This window comes from Salminus brasiliensis, chromosome 7 (genome assembly GCF_030463535.1).
Source record: "Salminus brasiliensis chromosome 7, fSalBra1.hap2, whole genome shotgun sequence".
Taxonomy (NCBI): domain Eukaryota; kingdom Metazoa; phylum Chordata; class Actinopteri; order Characiformes; family Bryconidae; genus Salminus; species Salminus brasiliensis.
Window position 1 is genome coordinate 4,304,845 of NC_132884.1, and position 24,004 is coordinate 4,328,848.

The 24,004-nt window shown below is 44.0% G+C and overlaps 1 protein-coding gene across 1 annotated transcript in view; it reads left to right on the plus strand.

Annotated features, from left to right (window-relative positions):
• cacna1ib (calcium voltage-gated channel subunit alpha1 Ib) overlaps positions 1–24,004 on the plus strand; it is a 144,601-nt gene that overhangs the window by 44,270 nt on the left and 76,327 nt on the right. Inside the window, exons 5-8 of the mRNA XM_072683504.1 lie at positions 6,807–7,152; positions 8,497–8,589; positions 18,583–18,904; positions 20,506–20,876. Coding sequence (XP_072539605.1) covers positions 6,807–7,152; positions 8,497–8,589; positions 18,583–18,904; positions 20,506–20,876 — 1,132 coding nt within the window. The remainder of the gene's footprint in view (positions 1–6,806; positions 7,153–8,496; positions 8,590–18,582; positions 18,905–20,505; positions 20,877–24,004) is intronic.

Sequence of the window (24,004 nt, forward strand, 5' to 3'; positions counted from 1 at the left end):
AGGGTAAACGAAGCAAACAATGCAGCAACTAAAGAGACTAAATAGAAAAACAACGTCAACTCTACAACCAAAATGGACGAACACAGAAGCACACCTGAGACCGGGGGGCTATGGGAGCTGAGCTAAGAGAGCTGGTGAGAGGGATCTGGGGAACCAGCCGCTGAACCCTAAATGGCTAGAACGACCAAACCTATAGACGCCCCCGGGGGGCGGGCGTGATGATGCAGACCTGACAGTTTCAAGCAACAGTCTGAGTAGCTGACTACGCGAGCATACTTTCGGACGTCTACTGTCCTTCTGTGTTTTGTATTTTGTTCAGTGATAGTTTATACAAGTTTAGACAGGACACAAGCTGACCCTCTACTGATTTGACCAAACTGGTCTAAGATCAATTAACGGTAAAGCCGTAGAAGAGGCCAGAATCCACTGATGGACTTCCAGGCCTCACTCCTTTCATTTAGAAACGAGTGAGCCAGTTCATATCGTATTGTTTTCCGCTGAGTTTCTGAATAAGCCTTCAGGATGTAATAAGCCTGGGAAGAGCTGTATCAGCCAGGGTGGGTGTGGGTGTCTGGCTGGGACGAGTCGTGATCGCAAGCTGTAATTTACTGCATGGTCACGTAGCAAGTATCTGAAACATCAGGTCAAAGTATCTGAAACATCACGCTTTACAAGGCCAAGTGCAAAGTAAACCCTGCATGACAAATAGCATTTGTTTTTAGATCTTCCCTGGTTGTATTTTTACTTCTTCTAAAGTCCTCGCATAATCTGCTTATATGGGTCGTCTTCTCTTTGGCTTTGATCTGTGCGCTTGGCTCGTACTATCAGTGCCGTGTTTGAACACGTGTCAGCAGCGATACGCACTGCAAGAGCGCAGCCTCTTATACCATTAAACATGTTAACTCTTTGAGGTCACAGTTATCACCAATGCTTAATCCAATATATATATATATATATATATATATATATATATATATATATATATATATATATATATATATATATAATTTCAAACAGTAATTCATATACAGTGATTCATTTAAAGTGATTCATATATTCGTCCTTTAAGATCCATAGAAGATGAGCATACAGGCTTTTTTCTGTCCTGGCACCGAAGTGGTAAAACGAACTTCCCTGGGTTTCGGAACTGCAGAGTCCAACGATCGCTGTCTTCTTGGGCCCAATTCTTGAGCGGATACTTGGGCAAAGTGTAGTGTTGAGTATTGCGGTCTCCATACTGACTTCTGTATTGAGTAGTATCTAAGCTTAGAGGGATCTTTTGGATCCTAGCCAATACAAACTACCTAAGGGTATTTTCTGAGTAAACACTGAAGCACTTCTGTAAGTCGCTCTGGAGAACAGCGTCTGCTACACTTTCAGCCCATCGACGGCCCATAGGCTGTTTAAGGGGTTAAATACATATGAATTCTATTGATATTTAAAGCACATGTTATCTAACCTGCTTCCCCATCCCTAAAATCCAGCAAAACAGATCAATAACAGCGAAACAGATCAATAACAGCGGGTCACACTGAATTTTTGTCCACAAATGTTTACTGGCATTGAAATTCCATGCATTTCAATAAGCACAATGGAGGACTGTTTGCACCGCTCATTTCTGGACCCATTTACAGCCATGTCAATTTCATGAGTTGACAAAAAAGCAAAAAATGGCTTAATAATAAATAATATCTGATCCTGTCATAGTTCTGTTAACTTATATAATTTCATTATTAATTATGAATTTATAAAACGTTGTTAAATGCTTATTCTGTGGCAAATATTTAGTATGAAATAAATTATTTTCAATATTTAAAACCTGTTTAACACTTAAAATGTAATAATAATAATAATAATAATAATAATAATTTAATAATAATAATGATCATAAAATATTTCTAAATATATATTTATATTGAATAACTAAGCTGTTTATTTTACGATAAACTATATTAAACATGAATTTGTAACCTGGACACAAAAAAGGTTATGGTATTCCTCTCTCTCTCTCTCTCTCTCTCTCTCTCTTTCTCTCTCTTCACTCGTTCTGAGATGGCAGCAATGTAGCAGGGGGGCAGGGGCTGATGGGTGAATCATGGCCATGACCTTGATGTCCTGTGTGTAATGGTGATGAAGATGGAGAGTGTGTCTGTGTGTTACTGTGAGGGTGAGATGATGGATAGAGTTGTGTGTAAGAGAGAGAGGGAGAGAGAGACAGATGGAGAGAGCTATAAGGATGCAAGGACCGCGCAGTGATGAGATAACCGGCTTGCTCTTATTATCCGACGGCGGCTCCGAGGCTGAAAATGTCAGTGTCACGCGAAAGGTCTCTGTGCCGCTCCGGATACGGAGGGAAGGCTTTTTTTCACAGTAATAAGGCCAATGTGGTTACTTTGTTTCAAATCATTGTAAAGTTCACTGCAATTATGTAGGCTAGTGTGTCACCTGTTGGTTGTGTGTGGAGTCCCCAGCACTGTCATGCTGTCGGATCATACGGGTCTGAGGCGGCTTTGCTGTTACAGTCTTTAAGGAATTCCTAAGCTTTTCCCAAATACTTATATATATATATAGATATATGGCCATATCTGCGCCTGCATATCATAAAAAAATTTGACATAAATTTCACAATATAGGTCCATATATGTAAGTATCCACTGGACAAAAGTATTTGGACACCTGCTTATTTCCCCCCGAAATCAATGGTATTAAAAAGTTTGAGTTTCTCCTGCGTTTGTTGGAGCTTTCTACGAGATTTTAGAGGAGCATTGCTGTGAGGATTTGATTGCATTCAACGACAAGAGAGTTAGTGAGGTCAGAATGTTGGATGATCACCAAAGTAAAAGTTGGATGGGACACCAACCATCATTCCAGAGAATACGGTTCTTCCACTGCTCCACAGCTCAATGCTGGGGGGCTTTATACCCCTCTAGCCCACGCCCAGCGTTAAGCAGCATGGTGCCGATAGGTTCATGTTGATCTGCTCCAGAGAGTTATCCTATTCTATTGGCAGTACCACTCTACAGGGACTAGTCAAAGCTGTGTGTGTGTGCATTTGCACAGTGTGTCAGCAAAGGGTGCAACTTAGTAGTTGAAGGCATTTATTTGAAGGGGTGTCCACAAACTTTTTAGATCTATGTTTATATGTTTCTATGGGTATGGAAGGCTCCTCGGCCAGTTAGCTCTTCGCCAATGCTGGCAGGGTTGGGGGGTTAGCTAGCGACTTTTTTGGTGCCAATCCTCTGGTTCAGCTTTGGTCATGGTTGCCTTGCTAAGGCCATACAAATGCTGACCACAAATGCTAGCGTGACTGCGGCTTAACAACGCAGGCGCTAAACTGAGGTGTTTTTTTTTTTAGCATAGCTGTTAGCTGGTTAATGCTGGCCTGGTGGTGATGTGGTGCTGGTCGTTTAAAACACATCTGCTGGTCTTTGCTGGTGACCAGCAATGCTGGACCCTGTTTCTTTCCCCCTAGCATTAGCATTAGCATGAATCAAGACTAATAAAGTACAGGAGAACACATTGAAGCTGAAGACTAGGTTAAACTTTGCTAGAAATGTTGCTGTAAGAAGGTAAAGGAATTGTTCCAGCAGATGCTTTTGGTTATTTTGGACTTTGGAGAAATATTCATTTATGCAAATTACATGCTGATATTATGGCTTATGACTGCTGGGAATGTACAGCCCCAGGAGCTACAAACTCGAACACTTTGAAATTTTGAGAGGCCAGAATCCGAAATACATCTCCTGGAACATAACTTTTTCGGAAGTGTAAGATCTTCTGGCAGCAGCAGCGAAAGTGACTTTTGCAACGGCTCTGGTTCAGCTCTGCCTCATTAGATTCATATGGCGGGTTCAGGTTGCCATGACTGAGCTGATGCTGGTTGTAAAAGGAGGATGGTGATTAGACGTTTTGGGGTGACAGGGCTGAGCTGCTGTAAAGCTGATGGCAACAGCTCCTAATAAGCTGAACGTTTCGGCCCCTGGTTCAACATTCGGGAATCTGAAATGTGCGTTATTGTCATTTACTGTTGATGTGCATCTTATTTTAATAATGCATAATGGAAGTGGTGGAATCTGGATCCTGGAGAGAAGGTTACTAGTGGAAAATGAATCTTTAAGGGTCCACATTTACCTTTAATATACACCAAACAGCCTCAACATTAGCACCACCTGCCTAATATTGACTAGGTCCCCCATGTACTGACTTAACACATCTCACTGTTCCGGGTACGGACTCCACAACACCACTGTGCTATCCTACATAAGTCCTGTAATTTGTGTGATGGGACCTCTGTGGATCACATTAATGAGCCCTAGGTGTTCATGACCCTGTCGTTGGTTCACCAGCTGTCCTTTCTTGGAGCACTCTTGGTAGGTACTGACCACAATATAGTGGGAACAAACCCCACAAGACCTATCCTGATGCTTTGCAGATGTCTTGACCCCATCGTCTAGCCATCACAATCTCCCCTTGGTCTCTCAATTGTCCTGCTGTTAACGCATGACCTTCAAGAACTGTCTGTTCACTTGCTGCCTAATATGTAGATCCCACCCCTGACCAATGAATCCCCTGTAGATGAGGGTACTCAATGTTTTTCACTTCACCAGTCAGTGGCACTAATGTTATGGCTGATCTCTGTCCACACCGGTTTAGCCCACCCATCTTATGTACAGTATAATACCTTTACACCAGCCACTTTTTTAGAAACCCCTGCCTTGCGGTGCCACCTTGCTTGCAAGGCCATGCCCAGTTTGCAGTTGACATCACCAACCCCTTATAAATGGTCATTTTCTGATCATAGACTCACTTCAGACTGGATAGTTTTTCAGAAGTGGACAACTCTCAATTCTCTAGAAGTGACACAGATGTCTGTAAAACCCCCGGCCACACTGTTGTGCTCGATATCCTACCAGTATCTTGGCCCACCACCCAAACAACAAGTTGTATGGTCAGAAATTGACCAGTAAACAGATTGCAGACAGTGGTGGCTGAGAACCTCATGACCCTAAATGGTAGGCAGTTCTTGCTGGGTAGAAGTGTATGAATGTAGGAGCTTCTAATTTCTCCATATTTGAGCATTCTGCCATAGTTGCTGCAGCTGCTGCTCCTAAAGTGAAATATAGGCTCGCCATAATTGGTCACGGCTGGTCAAGTTTTGATGCTAAGTGTTGCTGGAGAGACAAACACACTGACCGTGCCAGCTAGCACCATAATATAGTGAGCTCCTCATGCACAGTCCTGAAGAACAAGCTAGTGAAGTATCTGAACCATGGTTTACGTGACTGCTGCCAATGCTAGTAAACCTTGTATGACGAATAGCCTTCGGTTCTTGAGTTCTAGCATGATCTTCTCTTTGGCTTTCATCTATCGGCGTGTTTAGCTTGTGCTATCAGCACTGTGTATCAACACTGCTGCTTGTGTTGGCTGCAAGATAATACAGATCTGAGAGTTAGAGCAGAGCCTGAGTTGTCATGGCCTGCTACTCATCACTCCAAACTGTGGTTAGCTGTAGGCAACACTTTCACCAAGCTTACAAAGCCAAAAGCACACTCATGCTTTGCATCTAATTTTGACCTTGAATTTATTTTCTGGCCATGGATTTTGTGGTTACTGGTAAGTGTGATACTAGCTGGTCAGTCAGTTACATGAGAAGGTCCCTGGACCTAATTTTGATCTTGGATCTAGCTGGTCAATTAGTTACATCAGCAGGTTTTCAGATCTAATTTTGACCTTGAATTTTGTTCTGGCCATGGACTTTGCAGTAATTGGTAGGAGGGACACTAGGTGGTCAGTCAGTTACATCGAGGCCCCTGGACCTAATTTTGATCTTGGATCTAGTTCCTGGCCTTGGATTTTACAATGACTGGTAGGCGAGGCAGTAGCTGGTCAATTAGTTACACCAGTAGGTTTTCAGATCTAATGTTGACCCTGAATTTAGTTTCTGGCTCTGGACCTTGCAGTAATTGGTAGGAGGGACACTAGCTGGTCAGTCAGTTACATCAGCAGGTCCCGGGACCTAATTTTGATCTTGGATGTAGTTTGTGGTCTTGGATTTTGCATTGACTGGGAGGCGAGACAGTAGCTGGTCAATTTGTTACATCAGCAGGTTTTCAGATCTAATTTTGACCTTGAATTTAGTTTCTGGCCATGGACTACGAGGGACACTAGGTGGTCAATTGGTTACACTGAGGCCCTTAGACCTCAATTTGATCTAGGGTCTATTTTCTGGCCTTGGAGTTTGCAATCACTAGTAGAAGGGACACAAGGTGGTCAATCGGTTACATCAACAGTTCAATAAGCACCAAAATCTTGGACAGTTAAAATCCAGGTCATCTGGGTTACTTTGGATAAATTGGTTGGTGTAGTGAATAACATTGTCTTTCCTGTGGCAAATTGGGGTTTGTTCAGTTCTCTGGCCAGCCAAGCTCACAACACTTCACCAGTAGGAGTTCTTGGGCTAGACTCCTAACTCTACATTCTCCTACCTGTGTATCATGATTCGACTGTTAGTCGCTCTGGATAAGAGCATCAGACAAATGCCATAAAGGCAAAGACCAAGGATATGTTCTGGAAAAAAAACTGAGCAGTCAAATCCCTTACACAACTACATTACTGGGCCTCATTCAGTAAAAGTAATCCAGCTCAAATACAGCTATAGAGGGAAATGACTCCCAGATACGAATTACTAAAGACATCACAAATTCATACTGGATTAAAATCACAGATCTTGTTGAGACTGGTCAGTAACTATTTAAAATGCAGTGTTTCCAAGTTTCACCCCTCACTTTCAATTCCCTCTCTCACAGCTCTACCGGCATGGCCCTGCCTACTCCGTATTACTCTCCGGATGAGGAAGACGAGCGGCCCTTCATCTGCTCGTTGCCACAGGACAATGGGATCATGTCCTGCAGTGATATCCCAGCACGACGCGAGGGGGGGCGAGACTGCTGCCTGGACGTGGAGGATGCTCTGCACCGGCAGGCTCTGGGTCTGGCTGCTGAACCCCTCCTCAACGCCAGTGCCGGCGCTGTCCCAGGACTCTGTGTCAACTGGAACCGCTACTACACCCGTTGCCGCACGGGTTACTCCAACCCACACAAGGGCGCCATCAACTTTGACAACATTGGATACGCCTGGATTGTGATATTCCAGGTGTGTGTGTTTTAAAGATCAAGCTGAAGGCAAAATTGACCTTTTGTGACCTTTTTAGTTTGTGTCCATGGTCATATAAAGCATGAATCGATGTATCATCTCATATCAACAACATTCCGTCATACCATCAAAGTGAATGACTTTTTTTGATAACAACCTCATACACCACCTCACTGACAAAAGTATTGGGACACCTGTTCATTCATTGTTTCTTCCAAATTATTAAATATTATCCTGTTTTTGTTGGATTAACTGTCTCTACTGTCCATGAAAGAAGGCTTTCTACTACTACTTTCTACTTTTGGGGCATTGCTGTGAAGATTTGATTGCATTCAGCGACAAACCTCATGCTTTAGTGAGGTCAGGATGTTGGGCGATTATCACCCCACCTCATCATCCCCTCAACTCCCCAATTCATCCCAGCTCAATGCTGGGGGGCATTTCACCCCTCTAGCCCACGCCTGGTATTAGACATGATTCCATTATGTTCATGTTTACCTACTCCAGAGAGTCCTATTCTGACTCTGTCAGAAACCCTCCCAGGCCATCACCAGGTCAGGCGTTGCAGTGGAACTAAGCCTTTTCTGAAATCATGTTTAAAATGTGGCCAGCAGATGTTTAATGTCCTGGTAATTACAAAACAGTTATATGCCAAGCGCCGAATCAATGATTTATACAAAGCATCAGCTGGTTTAGAAAGAGCTTCCTGTTACAACTGAGTGCTTAATCATGTGCTGATAATAGAAATAAGTGAACGGAAAGCAGAAAGCTGATAGCTACAGGTGGGTTCCAGGTGGGTTCCAGGTGGGCATGGGCTCTGACTGGGTTTGTACAAGCGTTTCTACTGGGACCCAAATGCGCCCCATCATTACAGCCCACCCTAATCTCACATAGGCCCATGTGCAGTGTACAATCCAGATGTCCCATGTCCAACCCCTCCTGGTCCCATCACTGACCCTGGTGGGCATCCATATGTTGGGCCAACATGGAACCCAAAGTAAAAAATGTTCTGGTTCCCAGTTGGCCTACCCATACAGGCCCCACATAGGCATGTTATCTGGCCTGACAGTCGCTCATAGCAGCGCTCTACAGGAAGTCTTCAATTTAAACACAGACACAATTTGAAGCCTTGATCAAAGCTATGGAAAACCACAAACGCTTTGATGTTGAAAACAATGATTTGATTAGGATTTCTAAAGTGGAAAAGAAGGATTTGGCAAGTTGGCAAATTCACTATTTAAAAAAAAAAAAAAGGAATGTCCACAAACTTTTTGACTTCCATCAGCGTCCATGCCTCAACCTTTCGCTAACACGTTTTTATTGTTTTTCTGTTTGTGTGTCTAGGTCATCACTCTGGAGGGCTGGGTGGAGATCATGTACTACGTGATGGATGCTCACTCCTTCTATAACTTTATCTATTTCATCCTGCTCATCATAGTAAGTAGAGAAAGCTTTCACCGTCAGGTCATGCTTCTTTCAGGAGGTTCCACGAATCAGCCAGAGAGTACACATTTTGTCCAGCATGCTTTACTTCCAGAATCTACAGTACAATCACAGCTGCTAATCAATGGAAGCATGGTCATTTCCAATTTCCACCCACTATCTAAGACTCCCCCTATCACATGATGCTTCCAGTGCTGGGAAGGTGAAGGCTACCAAGCAATCCACTGCTCCACAACTTAACGCTGGAGGGCTTTTTACACCTCTAGCCAACACCTGACATTGAAACCAAAAATGCTTCTTCTGCTCTGAATCATCTGAGCAGTCTAAGTCGTTGCCATTATGATCCGAGGATCAATGAGTTCAAATCCCGGGTCATGCCGCCTGCCATCAGCAGCTGAAGCCCAAGAGAGTGCAACTGCCGTTGCTCTCTCCGGGAGGTTAAACGGCTCTCTCTCTCTCTCTTCCCACATTACTTCAGTATTATGCTCCATCATAGATTCAAGAATAGAGGGGGCTTGAGGAAAAGGTGAGACCATCTGTTCAAAAACTGTAGCTGAAGCAAAGGTGGACCATGCAACATGACAATGATCCAAAACACTCCACTAAATTAAGCAAGGAATGGCTCGAATGAAAAGGAATGGATAGGTCTGAAGGTCAAAAAAATCCCAGATCGTAATCCTACTGAGATGCTGTGAGGTGATTTAAAAAAACACTCGAACCTCAGACATCACACAGCTGAAAGAATTCTGCATGGAGGAGTGGAAAAAAAGTGTACATAAATATTTATGAGGTCTGCCGCTTTGATCCGTGGATTGCTGGGTTGGAAGCCCAGGGCATGCTGCCTGCCATCAGCAGCTGGAGCCTGAGAGAGCATAATTGGCCTTGCTCTCTCCGGGTGGGTAGATGGTTCTTCCTCACCACTTCAGTGTGATGCTGGTCGACACAGGTGCCTGGTAGCCAATGCATCATTAGAGTTCAAACTTTGTTGCGTTTTACACTACGAGCTTCTACAATTCTTGAGTTTCAGGGTTCTCTGCATGTTCTAGAAGGAGAAGCTGGTGTGCCTGAGCTTCAGCCTCAGATGTTCTGCTCTTTGCTGAGTATTTTTAAATTGAAAACTCTCGTTCTGTTCCAATTTGCTGAGAGGTGAATATTAACATGGTTAAAAAATGCATTACCATCAACACACACATACACACACACATTCAAACACAGTGAGAGAGACTAAGAGCCCTTGGAGCGTTGTAGTTGCCAGGGTAGAAGATTAGGTAGGATTTTGGTGCCAGGGCATTTAAATCATGAGAGAAACTGGCAGAGTCCACCTGGCTAAGGCAAGCTTCCAACAGCTCTTTCACTCTCTTTTTGAGTGTGTGTGTGTGTTGGTGTGTTCAAACGTGTGTATAAGTGATCTCAAAAGCATGGCACCTGCATGCCTGTGTTATGTAAGGTATAATATGTGCACACACACTTACAACTTATAATTGCAATAAGGCATTATGAATACATTCACTTTCATTAACTTGAGTACACCATATGTCCCTTAAGTTTGTGGACACCCCTTCTAATGAACACATTCGGCTAATAAGTTGCACCTATTGCTGACACAGATGTGCAAATGCACACACTCACAGTGTGTCTCATCTCTAACGTGACCAGCATTGAGCTGTGGAGCAGTGGAGGAGCTGTGCTCTCTGGGATGATGGCTGGTGCTCCATCCAATACTTTTGGGATCGGCAGACTTTGGGAGTCGGGGAGTTGGGGAGGAGACGGGGTAGGTGATCATCCAGGCTAATATCCTGACTTCGCTACTGCTGTATGCAATCAAATCCTCGCAGCAATGCTTCAAATGCTAGTTGAAAGCCTTCATCCCTGGACAGTAGTTTCAGTTAGCCCAACATATGCAGGATAGGCTTTTTTAATGGCCTTCAGTTGACAAAAATAATATGTGAGATATTTTTATCAATGAAATCGTCAATGTCTGTCTGTGATTGTGTTTGGGAGTGTGTGTGTGTGTGAGTGTGTGTGTGTGTGTGTGTCTGTACTGGTTCCCACAGTAGTACAGAACATTAGGTAACAGCAGCAGCACACCCTGTGCTGTACAGCCTGTCTGGCCTGCCTGTCTTTGGACAGGTTATACTAACACTGTGCACAGTGGACCACTATTGTATCCGTCAGGGGACAAAGGTACAAGTCCTGTCAGGGGTCCTGTTTTCCAAAGTTGCGATTGTTTATTTTATTTATTTATGTATTTATGTATTTATTTATTTATTTCAAGCTAAATAACTGCCACCTCATTACAGAGCCATTCATGGGTGGTCACGGACCTGCACCCGTGCCAACTGGTGAGAGAATCATGTGACTTACAGCTCGATACGACGTCATTTAAGATAAGATAAGTGGGAAAATTCTCAGTGTCACAGCAGAAAGGGATAGCAAGACACTCAGTTACAAAAACGTAGATAAATTACCAATATATACACAATATAAATAAAAGTAAAAAAGCAATAACAATATTATTTACAGCTTGCAAATTGCAAATGACTCTTAATTGCACTCTTAATTGTATTTTCACATTGAGTGGATCTCTATTCCCTGAACATGTGCGTGTGTGTGTTTATTTTCATTTGTGAGCTTTTTCCATTTAGTTTTAAGTTTTGTGAATTTTGAAAATGCTGGCGGACAGAAAAAAGTTAAATGTTCAATATGACAGTCAGAATTATTGTACCTTACCTTTAGGTTTAGCTATATGTTATATAGCAGTTTCTGGGAGTGATGTCAGAAAGGTATCTGAGCCATCTGAGCAGTTTTCCGTCACCTGTTATTCTCTTCCCTATTCACTCGGATTAATAACCAAGCTGGCTGCATTAAACACACATGCGGGAGCTTGAAATTGAACACATCCAGCTGCTTCATGTCTGCCTGTAAAAGGGAAGCTCTAGGTCAAGGCCTCATCCTGCCACCAGTGGGAGGCCCTGAGTCTTGCCAGCCCAACGCACCACACCCGGGGCCATATATGCTCTGAGATCCAGCAGTGGGCAACTGAGTCTTATATAGCTTAATTGCTGGCGGGTGTGACTCGGGGCCCCCCCTGGTGGCAGGAGGAGGCCTTGACCTAGAGCTACCCCTTACACTGGCAGAATCGGTCCAAAGGCCCACACACTTATATATATATATATATATATATATATATATATATACACACACACACACACATATAACCGGTCACACTCCATCGGTATCTGCCCACGGCTACTCTCTGCCGCATTGTTCACCTGGGAGTGTTTATCAGCAGGATTGAATGAGTGTGACAGCGGCGCTCTGTGGCTTCACCTGCAGAAAATGAAGGAATAAACTCAGGATAGGAGGAAGGGCAGCGTCACTCTTGAGGGATGATAGAACAGTGTTAAGGGAGACAGATAAGCAATCAGCATGGGAATACATTTATATCTTCTGAAGGAAAAAAGAAAAAGGGGAGAAGTGCGGCACATTCGCAGGCCTCGGAAGGCTCGGGAGCTCAGGCCGTACGCTGGCGCGGATCGCTTTTCTGAATGCTGGATCACCTGTTTAATCGGATATGTGTTGGTTCTGAAAGGCTGTTGCAACATATTTCGAATGACTATGTGCTAAAGTAATATTCCAGGTTTCTGGTATCCATGACGATCTGCGAAAGGAGTTCGCCCACATCACTACAGTGATCATTTCTGAGTTGCCACAAAAAAAATACAAAAATGTTCCCTGTTATATTATATTATAAGTTATATTATGATTATAAAAGGACAAAAGTATTGGGACACCGGGCTCATTCTTTGTTCCTAACTTTCTTCCGCTTTTGTTGAAGTAACTGTCCAGGAAAGAAGACTTTCTCCTAGATTGTAGAGCATTGCTGTGAGGATTTGATTGCATTCAGCAACAAGGGTATGTTGGATGAGGATGGAGCATCAGTCATCATTCCAGAGAACACAGTTGGGGGGCTTTATACCCCTCTAGCCCACATCTGGCATGGTGCCAACAGGTTCATGTTTACCTGCTTCATACAGTCCTATACTATTGGCAGTTGCCGGAACTCTAAAACCTGTATACAGATTGTTTTGTTGTTTGGTGGACAGTATTTATTATTTATTTATGTAGTTTTTTTTTTTTTTTACATAAGTGGCCAGAACTCAAATCATGAAACGGTGGGGAATCGCCTCAGTGCTTTCATAAATATCGCTGTGTTGTTCTGCCAGCCTGGTTTTCTCTGAAGAGCAATTCCCATTTCCACATTGATTACAGCGTAGAATTCAGAGAGTAGTATTCTCCTCAGTGCTATTCTGTTGTTTGTTTGGAGTCCACATTATTATTACACCGAGGAGTATGACTTTTAATGTGCTTTGAAATTAGACCTCCATTAGATCTCCAAAATGGCAATTTTACAGGCCAAGGAGAAATCTGCATGACCTCCAATGGAAGACGATGTAAAAACGATGTATTCCAGGCCATTCATTTACATTTACATTTACATTTAAGGTATTTAGCAGAGCTCTTATCCAGAGCGACTTACAAAAGTGCTTTGCTATTTACCCAAGAAAAACCTCAGCTAGTTTGAATAGACTAAAAATCCAAAGATTAGTTTAGATTCTACTAAACACAAGTCAGTAAGGTGACCATAGTACTCTGCTATTTGCCCAAGTACTCTCGAAAGAGGAGGGTTCTCAGTCTGAGTTTGAAGACAGTAAGCGTTGGACTCTGCTGTTCGGACCCCCAGGGGAAGCTTGTTCCACCACTTCGGTGCAGGACAGTAAAAAGCCTGGACGCTCGTCTTCCGTGGATTTTGAGGGATGGCGGGTTGGGCCGAGCCGTACTCGAAGCTCAAAAGGCATTCTGGAGCATTTCTATTGGTCCATTCATCAAGAAATTGCTACACAATGTAAAGAACAAGTCCGAGATTGGCATTATGGTGAAAAGTGAGAAACGATACAAGGTTTTCGTGCGACAGTGGCGATGTAGTTTTCCGAGTGCTCAACGAGCCAAGAGTTTTTTTTGAACAAGCTAATCGTGGGTGAACTTGAGATGTCTTTATTGCATTGCAGCTTCATCCATGAAGACCAAGCTTTTTTGCTTCTCAGTCCATTAAGTCCATGCACACTCCAGAAAAAAAAGCCCTCAGGTCACACATTGGAGGGGGGTTAAGCGAAGTTTTTCCGCCTCAGTTCCTAAACAATGCGAAATGTCAACTCAGAGCGGGTGGCTCGGCCTAGAATTCCTTCCGTGGAACAGTAATACCTTCATAGCCTTCAATACCTTCCGTGCCGTCGTGAACAAAAGGCCTCAGTGTGTTAACAGCTACATTTATTAAAGGCAGCAAAAAAACACCAAATGTTAAAAAAGCTCTGATGCCCTCAGGACAGCCTGAGTCGGAGGAGTCCGTTAGATCAGACGTTTCCCCCAAGACTTCATATTTGCTGTAAAATGATTTGGGGGGCTTTTCTGCACGTGGATATGCCTCAAAACACACACACACATACATACACACTCTCACACACAAGCTGTGTAATCTCCCTTTATAATCGCTCCCATTAATATGAGGCGCTTGCCGGTTGGTTGTTTTAAAGGCACATGCAGGGAGGTTGAAATTGAACGCATCAGTCATGTTTCCGTCAGCTGCTTCGCGTCGCACTGAAATGGCTCAGGGGTCCGCCACATACACACACATATACACACACACACACACACACTCATGCTTCCAGAGTGTATCTGCCCACGGATGCTCTCGCTTGCACGGATCGCCCGGGAGTGTTTATGTGCAGGTTTGAATAAGAATGATAGAATCGCGTGGCTCATTTTTCAGTGTGTCATTCTCTTTTATGAGTGTGAGCAAGTGTAAGGCAGCCTCAGGCAGTGTGTGTGTGTGTGAATGTGTGTGAGAGTGCATATGTTTGCGTTGGTGTGTATGTATGTGGAGAAAGCTTTTTTAAGCTTTCCTAAAGCAACAGTTCTCCCAAAAAATGGGACAAAATTCATTAAGCATGTCTTGTGGAGTCCCACAGGGTTCTGTTTTAGGGCCCATGAAGCTGATGTTAAAGATGACTGTAGTGTAGTTGTGAGAGTGCAGAATTGAAGTGTGGGCTATGTGCTAATGTGGCTAGCAACTAATGGAAGCTTCTGGTCTTACGGTCTACGGTGCTTATGTGAAGGGGAAAAAAACGTAGACCAGCATATGGTGGGATTTTAATGCTGATCGTCAGGACAAACCAGTGTATGATGTGTTATGAAGACTGGTATGCCGATCAACCAGTACCAAACCAGCATCAGATCAGTATAAATCTGCATAAAGCAGCTTGGGAAAGCGTAAAATCGTCGATGGCATTCAGTTTTTTTTTTTTTTTACCATAGCGTGCGGACAAAAGTATTTGGACACCTACTCATTCATTCATCATTCGTTTCTTTTTACGAAATCAAGAGGATTGAAAATGACTTTATCCTGCTTTTGTTGGAGTGGCTGTCTCCACTGTCAGGGAAGAAGGCTTTCTGCTAGATTTTGGTGGATTTGATTGCATGCAGCGACAGAAGTGTTAGTGAGGTCAGGATGTTGGATGATCACCACCCAACCTCATCATCCCCAACTCCCCCAGTTCATCCCAAAAGTACTGGATGGAGCTCCACCATCCATCATTCCAGAGGGCACAATTCCTCCACTGCTCCACAGCCCAATGCTGGTGGGCTTTCTTCTCCTCTAGCTCAGTCATAGGTTCATGTTCATCTGCTCCAGATGGTCCTATTCTATTGGCAGTACTTCTCTACAGGGTCTAGACCTACATAAACATGACAGAACATCATCTCATCAGGTCTCATTCCTGCCCTTATCCACTACGACAGTCATGGGGTTTGTAGGAGAAGCTAGCATGAGAGGCAATCAGACACTCACACATAAACACACACACACACACACACACACACACACACAAACACACACACACAAACATCTCACAATGCAAATGCAATGAGAACGATAATGTCCAATCATTGCTTCCTCCGTCTCCAGCTGTAGCGGAGTCTGGTCTAAAAACGTAGATGGGCAATCACGGCACACAAGCGCACACACACACACTCACACACACATGCAAATACATACATACTTGCACACAAACATACACACACATAGTGCTGCTCATTATACTTCATCTTGGCTTCCGTTTAGTCTCAGGAACCCCAATCAGAGGTACTTCACTTTAGCGTCCATTGTGTAGTCGAAGCTGATTGTCCACTCTAGCCCTCAGAGGCCTGTTGAAGAGTTGTAATGGCGAGTTGATGCTTATGTGGCTGAATGAAAGTGTATCGAGCTATGTATGTGTGTGTGTGTGTGTGTGTGTGTGCACGACCGAGAAACAATTAGTCATGCAGGTACCCAATCAGAGCTTAAACAAGCATTCAAACGATTCATTACAGAAGGACACCCTCTTCAGAGACATACATTAGCAAAAAGAATTATTCCATTATTAAAGGATGCTATTTTAATAACGCAGCTATTATTAATGACACCAGTCATCACTCACCCAGCAGAAGACTTGTCGAAAATCGCCTACACGAACAACAGCAGACCTGAACTAATAGAAATACATGCGCACATGCTTGTTTTTTGTCCAAGCCTATTATCAGGGTTTCACCTTGTCCCGGAAAATCTGGACAGCTTGAAAATTTAACAAATTTAGGACTAAATTGCTAAAATTGCAAAAATATAATAATAATTATATAATAAAATAATAAATTCTAGGGACATTAGCGAGCTCTTGGAAAAGTTGGGCGGTTGAACCACTGAGATTGCAGATTTAGCTATTAATATAACCCCTGGTGTTAGTGTGTCTTACATTGTGTAATATTATAAATGGAGATCCATTATCAATGAAAGTTCATTATCTTGTCCATTATCAAGGTTCTCATCCTGGAAAATCTGGAAAACCTGTAATTCAAAGACGTTTTTTCCCATTTATTAAGGTTCTAAATGGACACATGTCCGTTATCAAGTCCATTATCCTACTCATCCTGGAGAATCTGGAAAATCTGGAATTTAGAGACTTCACAAGTGTTAGTAAGGTCAGGTCATCATCCCCAACTCCCCCAATTCATCCCAGAAGTACTGGATGGAGCAGCAACCATCATTCACCGTATTTCGCAATCGCTTAATGCCAGGCGTAGGCTATAGAGGGGTATAAAGCCCCCCAGCATTGAGCTGTGGAGCAGTGGAGGAACTGTGCTCTCTGGAGTGATGGATGGTGGAGCTCCATCCAGTACTTTTGAGATGAGTTGAGGATGATAAGTTGGTGATCATCCAACATCCTGGCCTCACTAAGAGTTATGGAGTTATGTAATGGTAAAAGGACCACGACGAAACTCCTCCTCTCCATTACTATGCACGATAAAACCACGCCTCTCCCTTCTCCTTCTCGTGACGAAAACTCGCAACCTCTACCTGGCAAGAGGGGGTCTGGCTTCGGGTCCCATCAGCTCGAAACTCCCCAGAAGCCCAAATTTCTTTCTCTCTTGGTGCTGAACGCAGTCAAATCCTCACAGCAAAGCTCCTCCAAAACCTAGTAAAAAGCCTTCTACCCTGGACAGTAGAGATAGTTACTCCAGCAAAAGCAGGCAGGATTAGCTGTTGTCTTGCTAGCCAGCATCGGTTAGCTAAATTGAGTCTAGCTGCATGCCAAGAATTTCCAGCCAAGTGAAAAAGCTAAACTGGCTAACGCTGGGATGGCTAATGCTACCTGTCATCAACAGGTGAGCCGAAGCATGTGTGTTGACCCTTGACCCAGTGGCCTCAATGCACTTGAACCTTGCTCTGGGTGGAGAGACCCAAAGCCAGCCGTACTAAATTCAGTGTTCTGAGCAGTGAAGGGAACAGCATTGTGGCTTGTGCAGGCCCTGTAATGAACCTGTCGAGGATTCTGTCCGAACCCCGTGACATCGCTGTTGATGTGTGAGTGGGTGGCAGCGAGAGAGCAAAAGACAGCCATGCCGGCAGTGTCTGCTTAGCCCTGAAGAGATGGGGACTGATTTAAGGACATTTTTATCAGTCTGCTCATCCCATCATCCAGGACTTTTTAAGCTAGGAGGCTACACTACGCGATTCTTACCCGATTGTAGCCTGGCTGACAATGTGAGTCCGTGCTGCCTGGCTCTAGTCTGCAGATTTCTTCATCAGTCGGAGTCGACAGCTGGAGAGAGAACTGATTTGTGTGAGGGAGGCAGGCTCTGATTTTTGGACTCAATCCGACCCCACTCGACCTGACTCGACCCAAGCGTAATCTTGTACTGTATACTGGTCAGCGACTCAATCTGAAAGGGTCCCGGAAAACATCTGCAGTCTGTACAGACAATGCTGACTCCATCTTCCCACCTACAACCTCATGCAAAGCATTTTCATTTTGGGTCGTAGAAAGTGGTGGGGCCAGTCTTCTAGGTAACTTCTAGGAAGTGTGAGATACCCAGTCTTTCAGAATCTTTGACCCACCTGAGCAATTTCTTGGTGAATTCCCTGGAATGTTTTGGCTCATTGTCATGTTGCATGGTCCAGCTCTGATTCAGCTTCGGTTTTTGGTCTGATGGCCTTCTGAAACAATACAATGAAACAATTTATAGTGGATTTTATGATAGAGAGCTTCCCATGCTCTGCTGCAGAAAGACAGCCCCAAACCTAATTTTATATATATATATATATATAGTTGATATGAGGCTTGTTGGATGTTCTAATCATTTCCAGCTGATGTGCTACAGCTGATGCTAATTTTTAGACTTTTGTCCTAGTGTGAAATGTGGGATTGTTCTAAGTTTCTCCTCACAAACACCTGCATTTCTATTAATTCTATTAATTATTATTAATTCAAATTAATTCAAATTATTATTTTTTCAGTTGTATTTGCTCATCTATATAACCTCCCTCTCTTTCTCTGTCTTACTTTCTTAAACTCACACACACTCTCATTGCTTTTTCATCTCTAACACTTTTGACAGGTGGGCTCTTTCTTCATGATCAATCTGTGCCTGGTCGTCATAGCGACTCAGTTCTCCGAGACGAAGCAGCGGGAACACCAGCTGATGCAGGAGCAGCGGGCAGCATGCCTCTCGTCCAGCACGCTGGCCTCTCTGGCCGAGCCGGGTGACTGCTATGAGGAACTCTTCCAGCTGGCCTGCCACATCCTCCGAAAGGCCCGCCGGCGCTCCGCTGCCCTCTTTAGGGCCCTTCGACGCCGCCCCCACGAACTCACTCCCACCCGGGAACAGAAGGGCAGGGCCAACATCAACGGAGGAGAGAGGGTTCAAAAACATCACCAAGGTTGGAGAGATGAGTAGCGAGACGGATGACTGAATGAGAGAGTGGATGGATGGAGCAATGAAAGGCTGAGTGGAAGGAAGTATGAGTAGATGATCAGCTGCACTGAAATGGCTACAACTCTTACTTCTACTAATACTGCTACACCAGCTATTTCATCAATACAGCTACATCTACTATTACTCCTACTCTTACTACTAGTAGTAGTAGTATTACTACTATTACCCCTCCTCCTCCTCCTAGTACTACTACTACTACTACTACTACTATTACCCCTCCTCCTCCTCCTAGTACTACTACTACTATTACTACTATTACTCGTCCTCCTCCCATTACCCCATCCTCCTCCTCCTCCTAGTACTACTACTACTACTACTACCTTTTCTTTCTCCAACTACTACTATTACCCCTCCTCCTCCTCCTAGTACTACTACTACTATTACTACTATTACTCGTCCTCCTCCCATTACCCCATCCTCCTCCTCCTCCTAGTACTACTACTACTACTACTACCTTTTCTTTCTCCAACTACTACTATTACCCCTACTCCTCCTCCTAGTACTACTACTACCACAACTATTACTACTACTAATACTACTACTATTACACCAGCTATTTCATCAATACAGCTACATCTACTATTACTCCTACTTTTACTATTACTACTACTAGTATTACTACTACTACTACTACTATTACCCCTCCTCCTCCTCCTAGTACTACTACTATTACTACTAATACTACTCCTATTACTACTATTACTGCTACTATAACTACTACTACTCCTACTTTTACTACTACTACTACTAGTATTACTACTACTACTACTACTACTGCTACTATTACTACTACTACTACTATTACTCGTCCTCCTCCTATAACCCCATCCTTCTCCTCCACCTAGTACTACTACTGCTACTACTACTATTACTACTACTACTACTATTAGTACTGCTACTACTATTACTACTACTACTACTACTACTATTACTCGTCCTCCTCCTATTACCCCATCCTCCTCCTCCTAGTACTACTACTGCTACTACTACTATTACTTCTACTATTGCTATTACTCGTATTATTACTATTACTCCTACTACTATTACTCCTCCTTCTACTACCACTATTACTCCTACTACTACTACTATCACTGCCACTAATGCTACTATTGCTAAGACTACTACTACTACTATTAGTAGTATATACGACTACTATTACTTTTTATACTACTATTACTCCTACTACTATTACTATTACCCCTCCTCCTCCTACTACTATTATTACTACTACTACTACTACTACTATCACTGCCACTAATGCTACTACGACTACTACTACTACTGTTTCTTCTACTATGATTACTACTATAACTACTGCTACCAATACTATTACTACTATTACTGCAACCACAATTACGTTTAGTTATTTTTACTATCACAAACACTATTACTACTGCTGCTACTACTACTAATACTATTACTATTGCTACTGCTACTGCCAAAACTAGTACTACAACTGTTGCTACTACTACTACTACTACTAATCACACATGTATAAAAATTCAGAAGCTTTAAGTGTCTTAATGTGTCATAATTCCTTTATAGCTCTCCACTGCCCACATCACGCTCAGCCTGAGAACGCCCCTCCAGAAGGCCTCGCAGCTCTTCCCGTCACCTCTGGCTCTGAGGACTGCCCTCACTGCACCACGGCCCTTATGCTCAGCGACGGGGTGGGACCTGTAGGCACATCAGCCAATGAGGAAGCAGAGGATGGAGCGGTGGAGGAGACGGATGAGCAAGCCGGCCAGTCGGAGGAGAAGAAAGGGGAGGGGGCGTGCAGCGGGAAGTGTAGAGAGCTGTGGATGGAGACGAGGATCAAACTGTGGGGAATTGTGGAGAGCAAGTACTTCAACAGGGGGATCATGATCGCCATTCTAATCAACACAATCAGCATGGGCATCGAACATCATGAGCAGGTGAACACACACACCTCACACACACACACACACACACACACACACACACACATACTCCATTCCCTTGATTGTAAAAGTCTTCAAGTGGATTTCTGCATGATGAAGAAAGAGCAAACAAACTCCACCTGCTCCTTCTCTTGAGACCACACACCAAAACACTCTTAGCAAAGGACACACAGCCACACACACACACACACCTCTATCCTTCTTTGTCTCTGCCAGCATCGCTCAACCTTTCCTTTCTTCTCCGCTTCCTCTCCAGCTGCAGCGTTGTACGTTATCTGCCTGCACGTTCAGAGCAATGCAGTAGACAGAGACAAAGTGAGAGAGAGAGAGAGAGAGAGAGAGAGAGAGAGAGAGAGAGAGAGGGAGGGAAGGCCTCTCTATCTCTGTTCGTCTTGGAGTTAAGCCATGGCATCACCACAAGACTTCACAGACTACAGCCAGCCTTGCAAGCTTGACTCCTGTGTATCATCAGAGAGTCAGCAGAGAGTTGCTTCTGATATAACAGGTGGTTGCTATGCTGTTGCTATGCAGTTGCTAAGTGGTTGCTAGATGGGTGCAATAATGTTGCCATAGTATCGCTTAATGGTTTTCTATAGAAGTACTTAGTGATTGCTAGGGTGTTGCAATGGCATCCTAGGTGGTTACTATGGGGTTACTAGGTGGTTGCTTTAGCAATGCTAGGTGGATGCTATAGTGTCCCAGGTGGTTGCTGTGATGCTGCTAAGTGGTTGCTAGATGGGTGATATAGTGTTGCTAGATGTTGCCATAGTATCGCTTAATGGTTTTCTATAGAAGTGCTTAGAGATTGCTAGGGTGTTGCTATGGCATTCTAGGTGGTTACTATGGGGTTATTAGGTGGTTGCTTTAGCAATGCTAGGTAGAGGCTATAGTATCCCAGGTGGTTGTTGTGATGCTGCTAAGTGGTTGATAGATGGGTGATATAGTGTTGCTAGATGTTGCTATAGTATCGCTTAATGGTTTTCTATGGACGTGCTTAGTGATTGCTAGGGTGTTGCAATAGCATCTTGGAGGTTACTATGGGGTTACTAGGTGGTTGCTTTAGCAATGCTAGGTGGATGCTATAGTGTTCCAGATAATTGCTGTGATGCTGCTAAATGGTTGCAAGATGGGTGCTATAATGTTGCTAGATGTTGCTATAGTATCGCTTAATGGTTTTCTATGGAAGTTATTGGTGCTAGGGTGTTGCTATGGCATCCTGGAGGTTACTATGGGGTAAATATGTGGTTGCTATAGCATTGCTAGGGGTTTTCTATGGTGTTGTCAGATGACTGCTATGGTGTACTAGGTGGTTGCTGTGGTGTTGATAAGTCGTTGCTAGATGGTCGGTATGGTGTCGCTTGATGATTGCTATGGTGTTGATAAGTCGTTGCTAGATGGTCGGTATGGTGTCGCTTGATGATTGCTATGGAATTGCTTAGGGATTGCTAGGGTGTTGCTAGGTGTTTTCTATGGTGGGTTTCTAAGGAAGGTTGCTATGGTGGGTGCCATCTGGGTGCACTGTGGTTGCTAAGGTATTGCTATGGGGATGCTATTACAAGTACACAAATAACACAGAACCCAGCACAAGGGGTACAACAGCAACCACCTGCCACACCATAGAAACCACCTGGAATAACTTAGCAACCACATACCACAAACAGTTTCAGCCTAGTAATCATATAGCAACAGCCTAGCAACTGCATGGAGGTGGGGAAGTGTTTTATGCACTCACTTTCCTAGTTCCTCTATGCTGCCATCAGCATAGTGTGTGTGTGTGTGTGTGTGTGTGTGTGAGGACACACTGTGACACTGTTAAACCTCCGCTCTGCCGGATCGATAGAGGGCATTGATTGCAGAGAGATTCAATTGGCTGAGAACCACAGGGAGGTCGAGAAAAAGAGGAAGAGGGAGGGAAGATGAAAGCTCAGATAACAACATCAAACCTTGTGTTTTTCCATACCGTCCGAGTCTATCTCTGAGACATAAGTGCCCCCCACCCCCACCCCCCCGCCTGCTGCCACCTATCACATCATGTGTGTGTGTGTGTGTGTGTGCGTGTGTGTGGAGGGGGTATGTGTTCATTCGTTAGTCATTTGTCTCCTCACTCACGGTAATCTAATAACCTGGAGTCTGCTGAGAGGAGTCTTCTGCTCCACACCGTCTGATATGTTCTCAGTAATGAAAAGCTTATTACAACCCCACGGTCTGAGAGTGGCGTGTCTGAGCATGTGTGTGTGTGTGTGTGTGTGTGTGTGTGTGCGCACACGTCTATGCACGTTTTTTTTCCAAGCCTGCAGCTTTAAAGCAGTAATTAAAGAGGATTATTGTCATTTTTTCTTTTAGATATGTGTTTTGCCGTCTTTCTCTCCCCTGTAAAGGCTGTGTGTTCGGCCCGGTGATTCGGCTCCTTGCGGCTTGGCGGCTCCTCGTTCCCTTTTCCCCAGCTAATAGGGACAACTTCTCGTCAAGGGTCAATTTCTCAACGAAGCAGTTCTGCTTACTGCCGATTTCTGTTGTAATGTTCCTCCGGCTCGCGGAGGGGACAAAACACCTGGAGTGCCTCGAGTGTGTGTTAAGAGTTGTGTGAGATAATGAGAAAAGTTGAGGAATTTAACTGACTTTGATATTGTCTGTGCTTTGCGTGAGGTCTTTCCTCAATTTCGCAAAGTCCCAGAGGATGTTCTGGGAGCAGATTCAGAGTGAATAGGTCGTCATAAGTCAGTTAGTACCTCTGACTGTGGAAGGCTGCAGTGTGGCCAAGATCTGAACTTATAGGGCAGTTAGACAGTTAGGCCACCCTAGAGTTGCAAAACCCTGTGCATTATTGTGTCCATCACTGGATCACTGGTTCGAATCCTGGGTCATGCTGCTTGCCATCAGCAGCTGGAGCCCAGGAGAGCACAATTGGCCTTGCTCTGGTGGTGGTCGTCCTCCCCACATCACCCCTAGTGTTAGCTGGTCACACTGAGCACACTGGCTACCTAGTGATGCTGTTAAGTGGTAGCTAGATGGATGCTTTGGTGTTGCTAGATGTTGCTATAGTATCGCTCAATGGTTTTCTATGAAAAGTGATGGCTTAGTGATGGCTAGAGTGTTGCTATGGTCGCCCAGGTGGTGACTAT